We start from the raw sequence: 16877 nt of genomic DNA, 5'->3' as shown, positions 1-16877 counted from the left end.
GGGGTCTCGCAGTTCTAGGCGCGCAGTCCGGAACCGTGCAACTGCTACGGTCGCAGGTTCGAATCCTGCATCGGGCATGGATGTGTGTGATGTCCTTAGGTTAGTTAGGTTCAAGTAGTTCTAAGTTCTAGGGGACTGATGACCACAGCAGTTGAGTCCCATAGTGCTCAGAGCCATTTTTACAAAGAACTGAATGGCAGAACTGCACAAAGATAATGTTTAGCTTAGTTCAAAGACAATACTCAGATCGATACTGGTGTTGACCTCATCGGTACCACAATGTAATTCCTACCACAAATGATAGTATGTGTCATAAATTGGAAATAAAGCATTTTCATAAAAATCTGTATTTCACATTTTACTCTTGTTTTGATTCATACAGTACATCCATGAAATGTGTGCAGTTACTTTTGAATCATCCTATATATGTTAACAGGTAAATTTTTATTGTGAACAGTGTTGAGAATGATGCAATAGGCTACTGAACAAGTGTTGTGTAATTATGTGTTGGTGAAGGTATCTCACATCTGCACATGTGTGCAAGGTAGGATGAAGTGGCTAAAATGATCCAGAAGTCTGCTGAGCAAACCATAGTGATGACAACTTAGAAAGAAAATCCTTTGTGGATTTATAAGTGTTATGCAGCACTGCAAAATTATGAACAGAGAGAACTTAGGCATTAAGATTTTATCCATTTAAAAAACTTAGAAAGTGTATGGTTAAAATATTCAGAAATGTATCATAAAATTATGAGAAAAAGAAACTGCCTGATAACATTAAGTAATAGACTAAAATATTCATGCAAAGTTTAAAAAAATTGATTGAGGAACTTGTGCAATGATGAGATAATTGCTTATATCTTCAAAGAAAAAGTGAACATGATACAGAATTTTAATATATCTTTAAAAGGTGTTCTGGATAGAGAAAAGTGTTATAACCCTGCAAAAGTACTCCAGATATCAGTATGTTGTTGATATAAAGTAAATGAAAGCTAATAAAGAAATAAAAATAAATTATTAGAAGAAAGAGTGAGAACAGGAAAGCTTTTGAAGATACAAAACTCAGTGCAAACTTAAAGTATGTTGATGAAACTATGGTGAAACCTTTGAAATACTCTTTGTAGACAATTACATAACATAACATAATAAAACATAACCCCATATGTTTCATGAGAGATGTTATGACTTACAGAAGAAGGGTGTTGAAAAAGATGTTAATAACTTGAAATCATGTCCTTTACTACTCATGATAGAAACATATCAAAGGAAATGCATACGTCTAAAAAATGAGTCTGATGGAAAATGCAAAATGACTCAACAAGAATAGCTAGATGACAAATGGAGGGCTGTAGAAGCATGCATGACTACTGGAAAGGTAGATGCTACCTATGAAAAGATTAGAGAGACTTCTGGGGAATAGAGAAGAACCTATATGAATATCAAGACCTCAGATGGCAAGCTGGTAATTGTAAAGATAGGAAAGCTAAAAGGAGGAAGAATTATATGGAGGACCTGTTCAAAGGAAGCAAACCTGAGGACAATATTATGGAAAGGGAAGAGGAAGTAGGCTGAAGATGAGATGAGAGATATGATACTGTAAGAACAAAGCTGGCAGTGCACTGAAAGACCTAAGTTGAAACAAGGATCCCTGGAGTATATGGGATGTCTTCAAAATTTTTGAGAGGCTTGGAAGAACCAAGCTTGACAAAATTATTCCAAGGTGTGCAAGATATGCAAGGCAGAGGAAATATCTTCAGGCTTCAAGAAGAATGTATTCATTCCAGTTTCAAAGAAGGCACATGCTGACAGGTGTGGATACTGCTGATACATCAGTATCCCAAGTCATGAGTGTATTGACATAAATTACTTGCACAATAATGGAGAAACTGGTAGAAGCTGAGGTCAGGAAAGGTAAGTTTGTGGTGCAGAGAAATGCAAGAACACATGATGCAGTACTGACCCTTCATCAATAGACTAAACTCTTTGAAATTTTGAAGGCAGCAGGTATAAAATGAAAGGAGCAAATAGTTACTTACAACTTGTTCAGAAATCAGAGTGAAGCTATAAGGGTAGAATGATGTGAAAGGGAAGAAATGGTTGCGAAGGGAGTGAGACAGAATTGTAGCATATCCTCAATGATAGTCAATCTGCACACTGAGCAAGCTATAAATCAAAACTGGGAGAAATTTGGAAAGCAATTAAAGTTCAGAGAGAAGAAACAGCAAAGTTTGCTAATGACACTGTAATTCTGTGAGACATGGCAAAGAACTTGGAAGAGTTGCTGAACAGCTTGGATTATGTCTTGCAAAGAGATCATAAGATGAACATGAACAAAAATAACACAAGGATAATACAATGCTATAGAATTCAATCAGTTGATTCTAAAGTAGTTAGAATAGCAAATGAGACACTAAAAGTACTCAATGAATTTAGTTATTTGGGCAGCAAAATAACTGATGTGGCCAGAGCAGAGAGAATATAAAATGCACACTGTCAGTGGCAAGAAAAGTATTTTTGAAAAAGAGAAATTTATTAATGTCGTATATAAATTTATATGCTAGGATGCTTTTTCTGAAGATATTTCTCTTGACTGTAGCCTTATGCTGCTCAGACAAGAAAAGGAAAATGGATACATTAGTAAGGAGATTGATCAAGCACTCCATCAAAAAGGAGAAGAGGTCAGATGAGCTGAGCGTTAATGGCTGCCATCTAGAAAACCTTTTCTCGCATTCATTAATAAAATTATGGATTGTGCTGGGAAAATCTTGGCCAAGTATAAGGTTGAACTGATCTTTATGCCCACCAAGAAGAGTAATGAATATTTAAGAATGGTAAAAGATCCACAACACTGCTTAGGAACAGCTGGGGTGTAAGAAATTCCATGCAGTTGAGGACAAGTGTATATTGAAACCACAAAAAGAAGTGACAGCATCTGCATAGCTGAGCACAAAAGGAACTCTCACCTGGCACATACCAAAAAATTGGCTTTAGCAGAATGTGTTCTTCAAGATGGGAACCATGAAATGTAATTTAGTGAAATGAGCACTTTAGCAGCAACACCACAGTGTCATGATGCATGTATAGAGAAGCAATAGAGATTCGTAACAAGCATAATAATTTTAACAGAAAAGAACAAGGTTGGTGTGTGTGTGTGAGTTACATCTGCATGTGTGTATGGTGTCTAACTCAAATGAAGGTCTTTTTGGCTGAAAGCTTACTAATTTAACAGTCTTTTGGTTGTGCCTATCTGTGACACAACATCTCTGCTATATGGTGAGCAGCATTCTATCCTATTTATAATATGGTCAAGAAGGTTTGAAGTTAGATAAAATATGGATGTTGACTTGATGTCAACAGAAGGGCAATCAATTACTTTTAATCAAGAATGATGATACCATCCAGACATAGTCACACAGTTGGCATTACGTGATGTATTATGGTGTCCCCTCTGCACTCTATAAATGTGAGAACCCCTCAAGCCTTAGTGGCAGTAGCCATTGTATCTCAGAAAAAGTCCCCCACAGCTGGAGATGAAATGTCAGGAAGCAGTTATATACCATCAACCATGCCCTCTCAGCCCAGAAGTTTTAACTGACAAAGACACCAGCTGTAAAAGCCTACATTGTAGGATTAAATGTCTCTACAGGAAAGATAAGTCAGTTTAGGTTCAGAAACTGGTGAGACTGTGCAATAACAAAGCTCAACAACTGTGTATGCTCATTATCCTGGTATTACACTGCTGGGATATTGCAACAGTTCAAAAATTTCTGAAGGTGATGAGAATGTTGCACTTGGCAAAAGCTAACTATGTTTACAACCACATGGAACCAGCAATGCTATGGGAATGGATCCACCAAACATGGTGAGAACTGGTGCCAACTAGCAGTAAGTTGTTATACCTCAATTTATACATCAGTAATGCATTGCGGTGTTGTGACTGGAATAAGGTGGATAGGGTAATGCTCAGGACTATGGAACTCAGTGCAGAAGTTTTAAATTTCAGATTCAAGAAATCATTCAGACACAAGAATCATACAAACATACTGTCATTTGACCATTGGACAGACTTCTGTATGGATGACATAGTAATAAGCATCCCTGGCATAGAGAAACAGCTGAAAGATTTGACAGAAAATAAATCACCATATCATGATGGAATCTCAGTTTGATTTTACAAAGAGTACTCTATAGCATTGGCCCCTTACCTAGCTTGCATTTACCATGAATCTCTCACCCAGCACAAAGTCCCAAGCAACTGGAAAGAGGTGCAGGTTACTCCAGTCTATCGAAATGAAAAATAATGTTCCCGCAAAATTACAGCCCAACATCCCTAACTTCTGTTTGCTGCAGAATCCTTGAACATATTCTCAGTTTGTATATAATAAACTTTCTTGAGACTGAGAAACTTATGTCCACAAATCAGCAAGGTTTTAGAAGGCATCACTCATGCAAAGCCCAGCTTGCCCTGTTTTCACATGATATACTGCAAACTATGGATGAAGGGCAACAGGCAGATTCCATATTACTAGATTTCTGGAAAGCATTTGTTACAATGCCCCATTGGAGGCTTGTAATGAAGGTACAAGCATATGGAACAAGTTCACAGATATGTGAGTGGCTCAAAGACATCTCAAGTAGCAGAACCCATTATGTTGTCCTTGATGGTGAGTGTTCATCGGAGGCAAGGGTATCATCAGCAGTGTCCCAGGGAAGTGTGATAAGACTGTTATTTTTCTCCATATACATAAATGATTTGCTGGACAGGGTGGGCAGCACTCTATGGTTGTTTTCTGATGATCTGCAGTGTACAGTAAGGTGTCAAAGTTGAGTGACTGCAGAAAGATACAAGGCGACTTAGACAAAATTTCAGTTTGTGTGATGAATGGCAGCTAGTGCTAAATGTGGAAAAATGTAAATTAATGCAGGTGAGTAGGAAGAACAAACCTGTAATGCTTATAGGCAATGTGAGGACTGTGGTGGGGAAGGTGAATAGTAAATTTTGGTTTTTTGAGAGAATTTTAGGAAAGAGTGGTTTACCTGTGAAGGAGACCATATATAGGATGCTGGTGCATCCTATTCTTGAGTACTGCTCAAGTGTTTAGCATCTGTACTAGGTGAGATTGAAGGAAAACATTGAAGCAATTCAGAGGTGGGCTGCTAGATTTATCAGTAGGTTTAAACAATGCATAAGTGTTATTGAGATGTTTTGGGAACTCAAATGGGGAATCCTTGGAGGGCAGGTGACATTCTTTTCGAGAAACACTGTTGAGAAAATTTAGAGAACTGGCATCTGAAACTGACTGCCAAGCTATTCTACTGCCACCGACATACATTTCACTTAATGACCATAAAGATAAGATATGAGAAATTAGGGCTCATATGGAGGCATATAGATACTTGTGAGTGGAACAGGAAAGGAAATGACTGGTAGTGCTAAAGTGTACCCACCACCATCCACCACACAGAGGCTTGCAGAGTATCTATGTATGTGTAATAGGCAGAACGGGAAGTCTGATGGCTTACAGAAAGGCAGATGTGAAACATCAGTCACTGAAAATTCTCAAACAGTTTTTAACTTGTCTGAGAGAGAATTAACCAAAGAATAAAATTCCGTTCTATTGAAAGGAGGTAATTTTGCCACTAAAGTTTCCCACGGAGGACATTATAGCCAATGTGGAAACAGGAATCCATCTGTTATCATCACAATCTGTTGATGAATTAGGACAGAAAAGGCCAGAATATTATGGAAACTGAAGCCACCTATCAGTAATTTGTCTCAATCACAAAAAAGGCAGAGATCAATGCAGGTAAGTGCATTGTTGTACGTACAGCTGACAAAAGTAATGGCACACTTTTGATGAAGAGCATATGACTCACCCAAGTTTTCTTTGAGACAGATTGTCAGTGCCATAGGATCTCCAACCCATGAGATCGTCCAATATCTTGCCTCTGTGCAGGTAGAGCAGACAGTTACAATAAAAACTCTGTACGTTTTCTTGAAACACTGAGGAATATTATGTAAGCCAATGTGATATGCTTGTCAGCTTTGATTGATATAGTGTCCCTCTTCACTATCGTTCCTGTAAACAAAGCTATTTCATTCAGATATTTTTCCAACTGACATAGCTGCTTTATTTAGCCACAGCCATACCACAACTTATTTCCAGTACCACAATTAATTTTATGAACTAATTGATAGGGTGGCTATGGGCAGCTCTCTTAGTCCAGCTGTTGCTGATTTACACACATCAAAAAAAAGTTTTGCATTACCCAGTTCCCAGAACTCCTGAAGATAGACGTTGACTGTCAATATTGTATCACAGAGACAGTCCTTTTGGGTTGTCAAAGATGTCACTAAACCCACCAAAAGATGTAAACAACCATGCATGAGCAGCTCTTATTAGATTGAGGGAGTCCGACAGCTGATCAGTTCCAGTCGTTCCACCAGGAGGGAGGTACACGGCTTGTGTTGTCTGTAGTTCAACCATACCTAGATGGTCAATACCATGGTTTGATTGCATCCAAATTGTTACTTTGTACCAGGAATGGCTCTCAACAAGGGAAGAATCAGAGTGAACCAAAGCAGTGTTGTTTGGACATGAAGGAGATACAGAGAGACAGGAACTGTCAATGACATGCCTTTCTCAGGCCATCCAAAGGCTACTACTGCAATGGATGGCTGCTACCTATGGATTATGGCTCGGAGGAACCCTGACAGCAATGCCACCATGTTGAATAATGCTTTTTGTGCAGCCACAGGATGTTGTGTAATGACTCAAATGGTGCGCAATAGGCTTCATGATGCGCAACTTCACTCCCGATGTCCATGGCAAGGTCCAACTTTGCAACCATGACACCGTGCAACACAGTACAGATGGGCCCAACAACATGCCAAATGGACCGCTTGGGATTGGCATCACATTCTCTTCACCGATGAGTGTCACATATGCCTTCAACCAGACAATCGTTGGAGACGTGTTTGGAGGCAACCTCGCCAGACTGGAAGCCTTAGACACACTGTCCAGCGAGTGCAGCAAGATGGAAGTTCCCTCCTGTTTTGGGTTGGCATTATGTGGGGCCCACATACACTGCTGGTGGTCACAGAAGGCACCATAATGTCTGTACGATATGTGAATTCCATCCTCCGACCAATAGTGCAACCATATCAGCAGCATATTGGTGAGGGATTCACCTTCATGGAAGACAGTTCGCACCCCCATCGTGCATCATCTTGTGAATGACTTCCCTTAGGATAATGACATCACTCGACTAGAGTGGCAGGCATGTACTCCAGACATGAACCCTATTGAGCATGCATCGGATAGATTGAAAAGAGCTGTTTATGGATGACATGACTCACCAACCACTCTGAGGGATCTACGCCTAATCACTGTTGAGGAGTGGGACAATCTGGACCAACAGTGCCTTGATGAACTTGTGGATAGTATGCTTTGGTGAATACAGGCATGAATCAATACAAGAGGATATGCTACTGGGTATCAGAGGTACTGGTGTTTACAGCAATCTGGACCACCACCTCTGAAGGTCTCACTGCATGGTGGTACAACATGCAATGTGTGGTTTTCATGACCAATACAAAGGGTGGAAATGATGTTTGTGTTGATCTTTATTCCAATTTTATGTACAGGTTCCAGGACTCTCAGAACCAAGGTGATGCAAAACTTTTTTTTGATGTGTGTATTTATGGAGTCCTTCAAACAGTAGACACTGCAAACAGCCAGTAAAAGACAAGCTAAGTGGTACTCCTAGGTGAATGACACATTTGTAGTATGGACTCATGGTGCAGAGGTGCTGGTTGTCTTGGTGTATCTCAATGGTATTAACCCAAAGGTACAGTTTATGATGGAGAAAGAGAGCGAAGATCAAGTTAATTTTCTAGACATTTCCATAATCAAATGGGTGGATGGAGCTCTGGGCCATAATGTAAACAGAAAGGATACACACACTGATTGATAACTCCATAAGGAATCACACCATCACCCTATTTTTCAAAAAAAAAAAAAAAAAAAAAAAAAAAAACAGGTGTCGTTTAAACTTTGGTGAACAGAGTCAACAAAATGTGGTAGCCAGTTTATTTGCAGGGTGAATTAAAATCACTTACAGTTGGCCTTCAGAAAAAATGGATATGCTGGTAAGCAGACTGATCAGGGACTACATCAAGCAAGAGAAGAAGTTGGAAGTACTGAGCAACAATGGGTGCCATCTGGAAGAGTTTTTCTCCTGTTCATTAATAAAATTATGGAATGCATCATGAAAATTTTTGGCCAAGTATAGGATCGAAATAATTTTTAGACCCCCAAGAAAATCAATGAATATTTAAGAATAGCAAGAGATGTACAGTTCCCTGTAGCAACACCTGGGGTATATGAAATTCTGTGCAGTTGAGGACAATTGTATACTGGAACCACAAAAAAGAAGTGTCAACACCCGCATAGCTGAACACAAAAGAAAGTGTTGTCTGGGACATGCTGAAAAACTGACTGTAGCAGAACATGTTTTTCAAGATGAAATCAAATTAACTGAGATGAGTATTTTAGCAAGGACATTTTATTACAACTGCAAACAGCCAGTCAAAGACAAGCTAAGTGGTACTCCTAGGTGAATGACACATTTGTAGTATGGACTCATGGTGCAGAGGTGCTGGTTGTCTTGGTGTATCTCAATGGTATTAACCCAACGGTACAGTTTATGATGGAGAAAGAGAGAAAAGATCAAGTTAAGAGCCTATTGCGCACCATTTGAGTTAAGAGAAGCAATAGAGATCCATAAACACCATAATAATTTTAACAGAGAAGAAGAAGAAGGTTTGAAGTTACATAAAATATGGGTGTTGACTTTGTGCCAACAGAAGGACACTGGATTATTTTTCATCAAGAATGATGATGCACTCCAGAGATAGTCACAAAGTCGGCATCATATGATGTATTGATGTATGGTGGTGTCCTTTATGTGCTCTATAAATGAGAGAGCCCCTCAACCCATAGTGGTAGTAGCCGTTTTAGCATGGAAGATGTCTCCTGCAGTTACAGATGAACCATCAGGAAGCAGTTTTATACAATGACCATGGCCTTTCAACTCAGAAGTTTTAAATGAAGAGATACTGAACAGTTGGCTTTCTTGACACAGTCACTGAACACTATAAATTTCTGATAGCTGATATCAGTATGTAGATGTTCGTGTTACTGACACATGTTGTTATCACAGTGAATGCTGCCCTCCAACTGACTGCTCAATGTCAAGAGGGGGTATATAAAGACAGACATGTGGATAATTTATGAATTCAGTAATTACGTTTTTCTTGTTATAGTATAAGGATCACATTTAATAGTGGTGTCCCTCTTTTAATTCAAGAAATAACTTTATTTAATTGTGTGACAGTTATTTATAAAAATATTAAAATTCAATCTACTATATGACTGATGCACTATATACCTACGTGATGGATCACCAGTGTTCATGTAAAGTTATCAGCTTCATTATCTAAGGGAGTAGAATGGTATAATATGTGGTAAATCCATCTCACTATGTTTCAAGCTCCATTCTCAATATTTCTTCTTGTTGTGGTCCTCAGTCTAAAGCCTGGTTTATTACAGCTCTCCACACTCGTCTATCCTGTGCAAGCCTATTCATCACTGCATAACTACTGCAATTTTTAACTTGCTCATGGTAGTGGAACTTGTCTCCCTCTGCAATTTGACTATCTACAGTTTCTCCTTCACCAAATTCACAATTCCCAGATGCATCCAGATGTTTCCTAGCAACTGGTTGCTTCTTTTAGTTAAGTTGTACCATTTTTTTTAGATAAATGGCAAATATCTCAAGAAAACACTACATAACACTTAAATTTATATTAAATGTTCTTTTCAGAAATGATTGTTGTGGTAAAGCCAATGTGCATTTCACATCCTCTTTATGTTGGCCATGATCAGTTATTTAACTGCTCAAATAGCTAAACTCATCTGCCACTTTTAGCATCATTTTTTGTAATGTAAATCCTTCAGTACAACATGATTTCATTCAACTACATTGCATTCTCCTTGTTTTGCTTTTGTTGATATTAATCTTATAGTTTCTATTTAAGAACATTACCCATTTTGTTAAAGTGACCTTCCAAGTCCTTTTCCATATCTGACAGAATTACAATATTGTCAGAAAACTGCAAAGTTTTATTTGTCCCTAAAAATGCTTTGTTCATTTTATTAATTGACCCAGTGACCCTTATGGAGTTCTAGGCTTGTCTTAGGATACATACATTACTATACACTAAAACCTCCAAAATGTATTAAAAAACAGATATTTTCATTGTACAGGTACCTACCAGAGTCTCCACGTTGGCTTGTTGCCAAAGGATATCCAGAGGATGCTCTTAAAGTGCTTCAGAAAGTGGCTTCAGCCAATGGCACAGAATTGCCAAATGATACCCACACCAAGCTAAAATGCTTGTCTGACCAAAGAACAGAAAAAATGGGTTTGATGACCTTATTTGTGAACAGAGTGTTGTTTAGAAATACACTTCTTCTCATTTGGGACAGGTATGTGAAATACTCTTGTTTATAATATTCTCCTTTTTAAATATACAATCTCTCTCTCTCTCTCTCTCTCTCTCTCTCTCTCTCTCTCTCTCTCTCTCTCTCTCCTTCCCTACCTCCCTCTCCCTTTCCTCCCAACATGAAAAAAACTGAAACACCCAGACAGTTTTGTTAGATGTCAGCGTAACTTTATACACATATATACCATTGATGGGTGTGTAAAAGATTAGAGCTGCAGTTCTCTGTGATGGCAATTATGGCCACTAGAGTTCATTAGTGTTGGCCATGTTTAGTGTTATCACCAGGCCTGTTATGGAATATAAGAGGCATGGGCAGTGTCAGAAGTTGAAAGGGGATCATGAAGGACACAGCGATGCCACATACACATGTGAGAAAGAATTATAAGCACCTGACAGGGTTTAAAGTTGTATCATTCTGTGGCTCCACTTGGCCATCTGGTTGAATAATTCAACATCCAGTTTTTTGGGGCATTTTTATATGACAGTGGCTTGATGTTAGACTGCATGGGAAGCAGAGGGCAGACATACTCATTGTTAAGTTTCTTGTCAACCATGTTTGACCACTATAAAGGAGGGTAACTGTAAATTGCACCAAGCATACGATAATCCCTTCATATCTACACCTTCCATCTGAGAACAAGTAGTGGACTCTCTGCAATATTGTGTGTAATCACACACCATTGACCAGAGACTATCAGCATCCAGAGTTGGAAATTAGGTGTAGGCTACCATTACCACCACTATACAGTTGGATGTGTTAGAAGTGGTGCCATGATTAGGGAACATGGACTGTTGATGAATGGCATTGTGTTCTGTTCAATGATGGATCACAGTTCTGCACTATCCTGGTCATCATCGACAAGCACTGTGGCAACTTGGGGATGATTCCCATTCTTGTAGTGTTTTGGGGTGGTAGAGTGGTGTTACTCCTGTCATTGTGGCTTGGAGAGCCATCAGGTATGACTTCATATCGATTCTGGTAGTGACTAAGGGATCTCTGATGGTACAACAGTATGTTTCAGACTTCCTGCAACCTCGTGTGTTACCTCTAGATTAGATTAGATTAGATTAGATTTACTTTCATTCCAATTGATCCGTAGTGAGGAGGTCCTCCTGGATGTGGAACATGTCAGAAAAACAACAATACATGACAAATATTTACAACTAAAACAAATAAGCTAATGTACCATTCCACAGGTCCCAAGTGGAATGATCGTCATTTTTAATGAACACTAAGAGTCATTTTACAAATACTAATGCACTGAATTTAAAATAAAAAACGTTTTTTATTTATTTATAAGGTAATAAACATGTAATACAACTACTGTAATACTTATTTACAATGAACACATTACTGCACTGAAATGGTGCAGAAGTCAGATTATACTTACACACACACACAAATTTTCAATGAACACATCACTGCACTGAAATTGTGCAGAAGTTATGTTGTACTTATATACAAATCAGTTGGTTTTACTAAGAAATTCATCAATGGAGTAGAAGGAGTTGGCCACCAATAAATCCTTTAGGCTTCTCTTAAACTGAATTTCATACTGTGACAGTATTGTGGAGCAATTTTTCAGCAGAAAATATTTGCCCACAAATGGGATGAACCAGATTATTGTTGAGATACACCTACAGCCAATGAGTTCCCCAGATGTGACCCCAACAAAACGTGGTTGGGACAAGGGTGGACATCAACTCCGCCCCAGCGCCAGTACCCATGTTATCGTGGCAACAACAGTTGTGGACCAGTTTACTTCAGGAGAGGGTACAATGGCCTTATGATACCATTCTAAACTGAATAAATGGATGCATTTGGGCCAGAGGCAGTGCAATGTCACACTGATGTGGGCTCATTCTGCCAATCTGACTCAAGTTTGTAATTTCTGGAATAACATCACATACCCTCTCAACCCATGTACTTCTGGGTGCTCTGGGCTTGGAGATCATCTTTGTGAATAAAGTGTTGTTTAAAAATACACAACTTCTTATTTGGAACAGGTATGTTAAATATATTTATTTATAAGACTTCTATAAACACTTGTTATGATATCTGTTGAGCTTGGAGCTAAACACAGTCAAATGCTTGTGTAATATTGAATTAAAAGTGAGAATATATCAAGAAAAGAATTCCTGAGCAGTATTTGCAGTTGATGATGAGGCATTTCTTTTCTTTATTTACATTAATAACCAAGGTAGCAATGTTTGCTAATACGCAAGAATTTACATTAAGGCTAGCAGCTGCACTATGTAGTAATCAAGAAAAACAACAGTGAATAAGTAATGTGAAAACTTGGTGAGCAAGAGTTTGACTGTGTATCTTTGAAAAATTTATTTTATACAGTTGTCAGGAAATATTTTAACCCCAAATCTTTCAAAAACTAATCTTACTCAGCTTAACTAGTTCTTGGTCAAAGCATTAGCTGCTGTCACAGTAATCACAAAATATTTCTGCAAGGCATTTGCTTATCATCTTCAGGACCTGCTATATCTGCAATATAGTGGCAAGCTAATATATATGATGGTTCAAAAGAGAAGTAGAGGCACCTGGAGGAGAGGATGGACTATAATGTCCTTTAATGGAAAGTTGACATACAGAGCGGCCTCTGCTCCAGTAATGAATTGTAGACAGTGTACTGAATAGTATATGTAACTTGACCACAAGCTACAGACTCTTGCTTATGGACCTGAACAAGTTATTAGTGGTCAGCCTGGGTGTGCTGTCTTAGAGATCCTATCAGTATGTTTTTACTGAATTTATTGTTCTGTAAACAATGGTGTCTTAGTTCCAACTGTGATGGTCCACACACTTTGGTCAGCTGTTAGCTCTTTCTGATACTGAACCAACACAATGATGTCAATAACTTTTTTCTGTCTACTAGCATGTAAACTCATTCATTTTGTTGTACTATCTTTGTTTATGAAGTCTGCACCAACATTTTTAAGGTCTATAAAGTAAGGACTGCATAAAATTTTGCTGGGAGGGACAGACTGTTAGCATATAAAGCTACTCAAATTGTTGAATGTTTGTGTAGAATGAGGATTGCACACAGTTGAGTTGAAAGGGTCAGATAGGTTGCAGTAATACTGTTTTCGTAAGAAATAATTTATACCTTCATTACAGCACAGGACCAGAGACAAACAGTGACATTGGTTCAATATTAGTAAGGAAGTAGCTATACAAGGTGCGACAATAAAGTAATGAGACTGATGTGAAAAAAAAAATTGTTTAGTGTTTTAGTCAAGTTTAGTGTTCTCTCCTTCAAAGTAGTTCCCTTCTGCCATTGATGGTAACATTTCTGGAACTCATCTTCTGTAATATCCTCCAAGACATTCATCACAGCTTTTTGGACATCTTGTGTTGTTTGAAAATGGTATCCCTTGACACCCATTTTGACTCTTGGAAATAGAAGAAAGTCGCACAGAGTGATATCTAGTGAAGAAAGTGGCTGTGGTAGTATTGACATTTGTTTTGAGGTTAAAAATTGCTGTACTGACAGAGCAGTATGGGATGGTGCATTATAGTGATGCAGAATCCAATTATCAGAAATATTTGCACGGACACACAGAACTCTTTTACGAAGTTCAGTTCTTCTTCAATCATTTTCACAGATAATCTTTGATCAGATTGTACGAGTTCACACACCCTGACCAAGTCGACACCCGTTGATTGTCGTCCACTGCCGTCTTCATCTTCAACATTCGTTCTGCCTTCACTAAATATTTTATGCCAACAAAAAACTTCAGCTATTGACATAAACTCCTCTCCAAAAGCCTTCTGAAGCTTACTGTAAGTTGTCGAGGCGTTTTCACCCAATTTAACGCAAAAAGAAATGGCATACCATTGCCCAATATTATGCGGTTTCATTTCCATGACGAGAGAGACAAACACATATTAACTTATTACATCACAACTCACGACTGAGCTGTTGCATCGATGTGCCACTTGGACTAGAAGCAGCTTGTAGATGAAGGTCAAAGATATTGTGCCTACACAAGCCTACAGAGTTGCCACATCTTGCAAAGAAAATCAGTCTCATTACTTTATTGTCGCACCTCATACACATAGCTACTTATGTATTCTGTCCCTTGCTGGGAAAAATTAAATGTACTATTGGCCACAGAATGTAGTTAAGAAACTAGTTGAAGACCTGCTCATCTGCTCATTTTACTATATTGCAGGGTATTTTCCTAGGGACTATTAAAAATAATGTTTCATTTTATAAATATAATTCATATTTGTGCAATTATCTTCCTACATTTAATGATTTTATAATATTATATTGTACTGCACCTAAACAGAGTGAAGATCAATGACTTGTTTACAAATATCTAATATTCCCCTCACTACAATCTATGGAATATTAATGTACAGAAAGTTCTGGTTGAAAATTATTAATTATTTAGGAATAAAGGAGATGACTCACCGAAAGGCAGAAATGCTGCATTATTAATAGGCACACAAACAAAAGGTAAGGGCTTGGCTAGCTTTCAGAGTACACTTCCTTTTTGTAGCTATAGCAAAAACATGCACACAAAAACACACACACACACACACACACACACACACACACACACACACACACACTTACTCACATGCACACTCCTGTTTCTGTGCTCAGCTGCCTGCCCGCTCTTTACTGGTAAAGAGCTGGCAGTCAACTGAGCACAATAGACGGAGACAGTTGTATGCATGTGAGTGAATGTATGTGTGTTTGTGTGCATGATTTTGCTACAGCTAGAAAAAGGAAGTGTATTCTGAAAGCTGGCCAAGCTCCTTACCTTTTGTTTGTATACCTATCAATGACACAGAGCTTCTGCCTTTTCTGAGTCATTTCCTTTATTCCTAAATAATTCATAAGCAACAGAATATGATTTGTAAATAATTCATAAGCAACAGAATATGATTTGTATCCTGCAGTGTAGAAGCTGAGACATCTGAGCATGCCTCACATGCCACATCAATGCTTCAGTGTACTAGGTACAAACCCCTAATTTTGCATCAAGTGACCCATAAGCACTAAGCAGAGCATAAAGCCACAAATAGGCAGATATTAATTTTTAAAAAGTGGCTACCAGAATGGAAATGTGCAAATCTGTCAACAACTTCAGTAGCAAAGTCTGTTTTCCTGATATTTTAATATTGTTGGTGGCACAAAAATTCGTGCCTTGATGACACAGGGACTGAAATGAGCAATATAAAAAGGTAATATGAAATTATGTCTTGTGCGTTCCAATGCAGTTTCACAAAGGCAGAACAAATAAATCCCCTCTGTTCAATACCACTGGAAATGGAAATTCCATCTACAGGCACTGGCAGACCCAGCAGTACCTACCAGCTGCCATGTCATCTTCAGCCCACAGGCATCACCAGATGCGGATACGGAGGGGCATGTGGTCAGCACACTGCTCTCCTGCCAGTATGTCAGTTTCTGAGACTAGAACCACTACTTCTCAATCAAGTAGCTCCTCGTTTTGCCTCACAAGAGCTGAGTGCACCCCGCTTGCCAACAGCTTTCAGCAGACCAGATGGTCAACCATCCAAGTGCTATCCCACCCCGACAGTGCTTAACTTTGGTGATCTGACGGGAACCAGTGTTACCACTGTGGCAAGGCCATTGGCACATTCAATACCACTGCTGCTGCTAAAATAACAGCAATGTTAATCAGTACAATATTTTTACACCTCATGAATAGAGAGAGAGTGGTAGGGAAGCGTGGAGGGGATGAGGTCTGCTTATGACATAGTGGCACAGGAGGGGAGATACTGTCTTTACTGTGAGATCTTATGAAGTGTTACTGTGGATAAATTGTATCAGCAGCATATTATGGACATATCACATGCTAGAGGAGGGCAGTTATTCTGCATTACTTGAGGCAAGGCATCCAGGATAAGACTAATAATTCTTGTTGACTGCTTGCAATGTGGGGGTTGGAGGGTGGGTGGTGGGGGGCAGCGAGGGTGGCGAGAGGCTGGGATGAAGCAAAGAATGGTATTAAACAGGGCAACTTGCAGACGTGACTTGCACTAAAACAGTGTTGAAAAGTGACTAAAGTCACTAGTTATTCTGTTATCATGTGTGATAATCTTTAAAATCATTTTTTCGTTAGAGTGACTGACAAAAGTGACTACTTTTGTTATCTTCTTTGCCTGTTGCTTATGATGTACACTAAGATAACAGAAGTCATAGGATAGTGATACGCACATATACAGATGGTGATAGTATCACATACACAAGGTATAAAACAGTGAGGCATTGGCAGACCTGTCATTTGTACTTGGGTGATTCATGTGAAAAGGC

At 38.7% G+C, this 16877-nt stretch overlaps 1 protein-coding gene and 1 pseudogene across 3 annotated transcripts in view; one reads left to right on the top strand and one right to left on the bottom strand.

Moving 5' to 3' along the window:
* LOC124721931 (solute carrier family 22 member 7-like) overlaps positions 1-16877 on the top strand; it is a 209224-nt gene that overhangs the window by 146933 nt on the left and 45414 nt on the right. For all 3 annotated transcript variants that reach the window (XM_047247089.1, XM_047247088.1, XM_047247090.1), the window contains exon 6: positions 10331-10552. In XM_047247089.1, coding sequence (XP_047103045.1) covers positions 10331-10552 — 222 coding nt within the window. The remainder of the gene's footprint in view (positions 1-10330; positions 10553-16877) is intronic.
* On the bottom strand, positions 16081-16198 carry LOC124723336 (annotated as a pseudogene).

This window comes from Schistocerca piceifrons, chromosome X, assembly GCF_021461385.2.
Source record: "Schistocerca piceifrons isolate TAMUIC-IGC-003096 chromosome X, iqSchPice1.1, whole genome shotgun sequence".
Classification (NCBI taxonomy): domain Eukaryota; kingdom Metazoa; phylum Arthropoda; class Insecta; order Orthoptera; family Acrididae; genus Schistocerca; species Schistocerca piceifrons.
Note: the sequence above shows the minus strand (reverse complement) of the source record. Positions and strands in the feature narration are given on the sequence as shown.